Source organism: Propithecus coquereli, unplaced genomic scaffold (genome assembly GCF_000956105.1).
Source record: "Propithecus coquereli isolate 6110/MARCELLA unplaced genomic scaffold, Pcoq_1.0 Scaffold720, whole genome shotgun sequence".
NCBI classification, from domain to species: domain Eukaryota; kingdom Metazoa; phylum Chordata; class Mammalia; order Primates; family Indriidae; genus Propithecus; species Propithecus coquereli.
Window position 1 is genome coordinate 600,318 of NW_012153286.1, and position 8,171 is coordinate 608,488.

An 8,171-nucleotide genomic window follows, 5' to 3' on the forward strand; every position below is an offset into this window, starting at 1 on the left:
AAGCAAAAAAAAAAAAAACTGGAAGCATCACATTACTTGACTTCAAATTATACTACAAGGTTATAGCAACCAAAATATCATGGTGTTGGTATAAAAGTAGACACACAGATCAATGGAATAGAATAGAGAACCCAAAAATAAAGATATATACCTACAGCCAACTGATTTTCAACAAAACAGACAAAAACATACACTGGGGAAAAGATACCCTGTTCAATAAATGGTGCTAAGAAAATTGGGTAGCCATATGTGAAAGAATGAAACTGGACCCCTATCTCTTACCATATACAAAAATTAACTCAAGGTAGATTAAAGACTTAAATGTATGACATGAAACCATAAAAATTATAGAAGAAAATCTTGGAAAACGTCTTCTGGGCATTGGCCTAGGCAAAGAATTTATGACTAAGACCCCAAAGGCAATGTAACCAAAACAAAAATAAACAAACAGAACTTAATTAAACTTAAAAGCTTCTGCACAGCAAAAGAAATAATCAAAAGAATAAATAGACAATCTACAGAATGAAAGAAAATATTCACAAACTATGCATCTGACAAAAGACTAATATCCAGAATCTACAAGGAACTAAAACAACTCAGTATGAAAAAAACACCCCCATTAAAATGTGGGCAAATGACATGGACAAAAATTTTTCAGAAGATGTACAAATGGCCAACAAACACATGAAAAAATTCTCAACATCACTAATCATCAGAGAAATGAAAATTAAAAACACAATGAGATACCACCTTACCCCTGTCAGAATGGCCATTATAAAAAGTCAAAAAAAAAATAGATGTTGGCACAGATGCAGTGAAAAGGGAATGCTCATACACTGTTCATGGAAATGTAAATTAGTACAACCTCTATGGAAAACAGCACGGAGGTTCCCAAAGAACTAAAAGTAGATCTACCACTCAATCCAGCAATCCACTACTGAGTATCTACCCAAAGAAAAAGAAGGCATTATATCAAAAAGGTACTTGAACTTGTATGTGTATCATAGCCAATTCACAATAGCAAAGATATGTAATCAACATAAATGTCCACCAACTGATGAGTGGATAAAGAAAATGTTACACACACACACACATATACACCATGGAATAGTACTCAACCACAAAAAACAATGAAACAATGTCTTTTTCAGCAACTTGGATGGAAGTGAAGGCCTTTATCCTAAGTGAAGTAACTCAGGAATGGAAAGTCAAATTCTGTATGTTCTCACTTATAAGTGAGAGCTATACTATGGATACACATGCTCATACATGGTGGAATGATAGACAGTGAAGACTCCAAAGGTAGGAAGGTGGGAGGGAAGGAGGGTTAAAAAAATTACCTATTTGGTACCATGTACACTATTTTGGTGATGGGTACACTAAAAGCCCAGGCTTCACCATTGTACAATAATATACATGTGACAAAACTGCACTTATGCTCCCTAAATATATTGAAATAAAAAATTTTAAAAAACAATATCAGAGACCAACAAAATGAAAATTAGTTTTTTGCAAAGATAAACAAAATTGACAAACACTTAGCTAGACTAACAAAAAACAAGAGAAGACCCAAATAAGTAAAATCAGAGATTTAAAAAAGACACATTAAGACTGATGCTACAGAAATACAAAGGATCATGAGAGCCTATTATGAACCATTATATGTCAACAAATTGGGAAACATAGAAGAAATGAATAAATTCCTGGACTCATACAACTTACCAAGACTGAACCATGAGGGAATAGAAAACCTTAACAGCTCAATAATGAGTAATGAGATTGAAGCAGTAATAAAAGGTCTCCCATTGAAGAAAAGCTCAGGACCTGATGGCTTCATTGCTAAAAAAGAACTATCACCAATTGTACTCAAACAATTCCAAAAAATTGAAGAGGGCAGAATACTTACAAACTCATTTTATGAGACCAGCATTATCCTGATACAAAAACCAGACAAGGACACAACAAAAAAAGAAAACTACAGGCCAATATGCCTGATGGACATAGGTGCAAAAATCCTCAACAAAATACTAGCAAACTTAATTCAATGGAAGATCATTATTGACAATGATCAAGTGGGATTCATCCCAGGAATGCAAGGATGGTTCTACATACACTAATCAATAAACATGATACATCACATTAACAGAATCAAGGGGTAAAACCATATGATCATTTCAGTAGATACTGAAAAGCATTCGATAAAATTGAATATCCTTTCATGATAAAAACCCTCAACAAAGTAGGCATAAAAGGTACATACCTCAAAACGATAAAGGCCATATATGGCAAACCCACAGCTAACATCATATTGAGCAGGGAAAAATTGAAAGCTTTCCTCTAAAATCTGTAATAAGACAAAGATGTCCACACTCACCACTCATATTAAACATAATTCTGGAAGTCCTAACCAGAGCAATTAGGAAAGAGAAAGAAATAAAAGGCATCCAGATTGGAAAGGAAGAACTCAAATTGCCCAGTTTGCAGATGACATGATCTTATATATAGAAACTCTAAAGAATCAACCAAAAAACTGTTAGAACTAATAAACGAATGCAGTAAAATTGTAGGATAGAAAATCAACATAAGAAAATCAGTAGCATTTCTATACATGAACAGCAAACAATCTTAAAAAAAGATCAAAAAAGTAATTCCATTTACAATAGCTACAATAAAAATAAATGAAATATACAGGACTAAAATTAAGCAAACAAGTGAAAGATCTGTACAATGAAAACTATAAAACACTGATGAAAGAAATTGAAGAGAACACAATAGAATGACCTGCCGTGTTCATGGATCAGAATAATTAATATTGTTAAAATAACATACTACCCAAAGAAATCTACAGATTCAATGCAATCCCTATCAAAATACCAATGATATTCTTCACAGAAGTAGAAAAAATAATCCTAAAATATGTATAGAACCACAAAGACCTTGAATAGCCAAAGCAATCCTGAGCAAGAAGTACAAATCTGGAGGCATCACACTACCTGACTTCAAAATATACTACAAAGCTATAATAGCCAAAACAGCATGGTGCTGGAATAAAAATGGACACATAGACCAATGGAACAGAATAGAGAAACCAGAAACAAATCACTCATTTATGGCCAACTCATTTTCAAAAAAATCACCAAGAACATAAATTGGGGAAAGAACAGTCTCTTTAATAAATAGTGCTGGGGAAACTGGATATCCACATGCAGAAGAATGAAACTAGACCCTAATCTCTCACCATATACAAAAATTAAATCAAGATGTATTATAGACTTAAATGTAAGACCTGAAACTATGAAAGTGTTAGAAGAAAACATTGGGGAAATGCTTCAGGACATTGGTCTAGATGAAGGTTTTTTGGATAAGACCCCAAAAGTACAAGCAACAAAAGCAAAAAATAGACAAATGGTATTATATCAAGCTAAAAATCCTTCTGCACAGCAAAGAAAACAGTCAATGGGAGTGGAGAGACAACGTATAGAATGGGAGAAAATATTTTCAAACTATTTATCCAACAGGGGATTAATAACCAGAATATATGTCAATCAAACAACTCAGCAGCAAAAAACCCCAAATAATCCAATTTAAAAATGGGCAAAAGATCTTAATACATATCTCTCAAAAAAAGACATATAAATTGCCAACAGGTATATGAAAAAATGCTCACCATCACTAGTCATCAGGGAAATGCAAATCAAAACAGCAATGATATATCATCTCACCCTTGTTAAAATGGCTATTATCAAAAAAAATAACAAATGCTGGTGAGGATGCAGAGAAAAAGTAACTCTTGTCCACTCTTTTTGGGAATGTAAATTAGTAGAGACATTAGGGAAAACAGTGTGGAGATTCCTCAGAAAACTATTAATAAAAATAGAACTACCATATGATCCAGCAATCCCACTACTGGGTATGTATCCAAAAGGAAGGAAATCAGTATGCTGAAGAGTTATCTGCACCCCCATGTTTATCACAGCACTACTCATAATAGCCAAGATATGGAATCAACCTAAGTTTCCATCAACAGATTAACAGAAAAAGAAATTGTGATACATATATACAATGGAATATTATTTAGCCATAAAATAATGAAATTCTGTCATTTTCAACAACATGGATGAGCCTGGAGGTCATTATGTTAAGTGAAATAATCCAGGGGCAGAAAGACAAATATCACATATTCTCACTCATATATGGGAGCTAAAAAGTGTATTTCATGGAGGTAGAGATTAGAATGGTAGTCACCAGAGGTAGTGGAGGGTAGGGGGTTAAGGAGGATGAAGAGAGTTTGGTTAATGGGTACAAAAATACAGGGAAATATAAAGAATAACTTCTAGTGTTCAATAGCACAGTAGGATGAGTATAGTTCATGATAATTTATTGTATTTTTCAAAATAGCTAGAAGATTGGGAATGTTCCCAATACAAATAAATGATAAATGGTTAAGATGATGGATATCCCAATTACCCTGATTTGATCATTACACATTGTATGTGTGTATCAAAATATCACATGTACCCCATACATATGTCCAATTATTATGTATCAATTTTTGAAAACATGAATACAGACACCTCTCAGGCTGACTGTACTGCCCTGATTTTTGGTGGTGGTATTAATAAATTTGAAAGTGGTATCTTCAAGAATGGGCAGACCTATGAGCATTACACTGAGTGTGAAACAACTAACTTTGATGTTAACAAAATGAATTCCACTGAGCCACACTATAGCCAACAGAGATATGAAGAAATAGTTATGGAAGACAGCTTTACATTAAGAAAATTGGCCAAAACCCAGACACAATAGCATTCATGCCAATTTCTGGTTGGAATGGTGACAACATGCTGGAGTGAAGTGCTAACATGCCTTGGTTCAAGGAATGGAAAGTCACCCATAAAGACAGCAATGCCAGTGGAACCATGCTGCTTGGAGCTCCGGATTGTATCCTGCCACCAACTTGTCCAACTGACAAGCCCTTGCATCTGCCCCTCCAGGATGTCTACAAAATTGGTACTATTGGTACTGCCCATGAGGGCTGACTAGAGACTGGTATTATCAAACCCAGCATGGTGGTCCCCTTTGTTCCAGGTAACATTACAACTGAAGTAAAGTCTATTGAATTGCACCATGAAGCTTTGAGTGGAGCTCTTCCTGGGAATGACACAGCCTTCAGTGTCAAGAATGTGTCTGTCAAAGATGCTCATAATGGCAACCTGGCCTGTGACAGCAAAAATAACTCATCCAATGGGAGCAGCTGGCTTCATTGCTCAGATGATTATCTTGAACCATCCAGGACAAGTCAGTGCTGGTAATGCCCCTGTACTGGATTGTCACACAGCTCACAGTGCTTGCAAGTTTGATGAGCTGAAGAAGCTTGATTTCCTTCTAGTAAGAAGCTGGAAGATGGCCCCCATTGTGATTTTTATTGTTATGGTTTCTTTCTAATGTGGTCTTGAGGTATCTCTCTTGAGAGTGGTCATAAGTCAAGATAGCGACTTTTTAAGAGAGCCATGACCAGAGGAAAAATTAATTTGAGTGTGTTAGTTAGGTGAGACACAATGAGGAGTGAAAGTAAATGCATAATGGAATAAAATAGTAACAAGTATCTAAAAATAAGTATAACTAAATTTTTTCAAGATCTCTATGAAAAAAACTATGAAAATATGATGTACATAGAATGGAAAACACAATATTTGAAAATGTAGATTATTCTCACACTGATCTGTAGATTCAGTAAAATATGAATGAAAATCCCCAAAAGTCATTTCTTATGTAGAACTTAACAAGATGGTTCTGAAATTAATATGAAAATGCAAAGGTCCAAGAGTAGCTAAGACCCTCTTGAAGAAGAAGAACAAGATGAGATGAATTTCTGTATAACATATTGAGACTTATTTTAAAGCTATAGTAATTAAAAGTGTGATAATTAGTATAGGGATAAATAGGTAAATGAAACAGAATAGAAAATCTAAAACTAGACTCATACACATATAGACACTTGATTTATGACAAAGGTATCACAGAAGGGCAGTCTTCAATAAAAAAATATTGGGAAATTTTTGTATCCATATGGGAAAATACATTAAATTGGATCTCTAACTCACACCATACACACAAATCCACTCACCTTGGGCTACAAGTCTAAATATGAAAGATAAAACCACAAATATCTTAGAAAAATGGAAGAATATTTTAAGATCTGCAGGGTAGGGAAAGAAAGAGAATTGACATCAAGACACAAAAATCACTAGCCATGAAGGATTTGGGTACAAATTCTACTACATTAAAATAATGAAATTTTATGCTCATCAAAAGATAACATAAAGAGAATGAAAAGATTAGCCACAAAATGGGAGATGTCCATAATACATCACACAAAGGACCTATATCAAAACATTGCAGAGTAATCCTTTGAATCAATAAGAAAAAAGCAGATTCTCCAATAGAAAAATTGTCAAAAATTTGTACAGGTGCTCCACAAAAGAGGAAATCCAAATGGCTACTACTCACAAGAAAAAATGCTCAACCTTATTAATCAGGGAAATGCAAAATATGACCACAATGAGACACTGCTATGCAACCACCAGAATGTCGAAAAATGTAAAAATACAGTCAGTACCACATGTTTGTGAGGATTTGGAGAAAATGAAACTCTCATACATTGTTGATGAAAATGGAAAACGGTGCAGCTACTTTGGAAAACAGTGTGGCAGTACCTACCAAAGCTGAATATATATATACCCAGCAATTCCACTCCTAGATATGTGCTCAACGGAAATGCATGTATATGTTCACCAAAAGATATGCAGACTAGAAGGTTCTATCAGGCCTATTTGTGAGTACGAAAAATTAGAATTAAAGTGTTCATGACTGTGGTATATTCATATAATGGAATACTATACAACAACTGGAATGAACAAGCTATAGCTACACAAAACAATGTAGATGAATCTTACAACCATAATGTTGAGTGGAAGAAGTAAGAAACAAAAGAAGTACACAATATGTTTCTAATTACATAGTTCAAAACCAGGCAAAACTAAACTATATTTTTAAGGATGTGTACATAAGTGGTAAAATTATGAAGAAAAGCCAAGAAATCATTATCATAAACATCAGAATCATGGTTACGTTTAGTGGGGAGGGAGAGAATGTGATTGAAAAGGGGCATACAGTGAATCTTGTGGGTTACTGGCCATGTTCTTGATCTGGGTGATGGTTGCATTTTTGTACCAAAGGCATTTATGTTTTATGCACTTTATTATATATGTTTTAGTTCACAATTTTAAAAGGTTTTTAGAAAGTAAAGAGCTCCAAGGACTGGACCCTGGGGCTCTCTTATATTTGGAGTATGTTTATACATTCTACATTGATTCAACATTCAACAAATATTTTTTGAGCACCTACCTTGTGTCAGGCACCATTCCAGCTCCTTAGAAATACAGCACTGGAAAAAACATACAAAACCCCTGCTTTCACGGAACTTACATAGTAGTGAAGCCCAAGACAGTATTTCAAGGAGGATGGAGTGGTTAACTATGCAAAATGCTTCTTAGATTTCCAGGAAAATGAGAACATAAGAAATTGACTTTGGTAAGTGACTCACATGACTTGGATACCATCTAAATATAGATGATCTTCATCTAGACCTCTTTTGTGAACTCCTGACCTCTGTGTATTTGCCAATTTAATTCACATAGATGTCCCATATGTCTAAAAGCATATACCCCAACCTACTCCTTCTCTAGGGCTCTCCATTTCAGTGAATTGCAACATCATCCACCCATTTGCCCACACCAGAAACCTGAAAGTTATCTTTAATCCCTCTTTCTCTCCTCCCTGCCCCATTACACTTGCAATCCATCATTAATTCTACTAAATGTTTCTCAAATACAGGAAAGGTAAGGATGTGAGGCATTTCTACCCACTTGGTCAATCAGGATACTACTTTTCTTCTGCTTTTTTTCTCCAGGGCTCAAAGTGGCAGGGTCCCTCAGTTCAAGAAGGTGGTTTTCCAGGAATTTACTGATGGCTCCTTTACTAAGCCCTTGTACCGTGGAGAACTAAACGAACACTTAGGACTCTTGGGGCCATATATAAGAGCAGAAGTTGAAGACAATATCATGGTAAGTTAAGGACAATGGAATTACAAGGAAATTACTCTTTATATA

The 8,171-nt window shown here is 34.8% G+C and overlaps 1 protein-coding gene and 1 pseudogene across 1 annotated transcript in view; both read left to right on the plus strand.

Annotated features, from left to right (window-relative positions):
* LOC105824204 overlaps positions 1 to 7,300 on the plus strand; it is a 14,226-nt pseudogene extending 6,926 nt beyond the window's left edge.
* The window catches only part of F8 (coagulation factor VIII, procoagulant component), a 184,996-nt gene that overhangs the window by 132,359 nt on the left and 44,466 nt on the right, over positions 1 to 8,171 (plus strand). Inside the window, exon 15 of the mRNA XM_012661588.1 lies at positions 7,973 to 8,126. Within this exon, the coding sequence (XP_012517042.1) occupies positions 7,973 to 8,126 (154 nt within the window). The remainder of the gene's footprint in view (positions 1 to 7,972; positions 8,127 to 8,171) is intronic.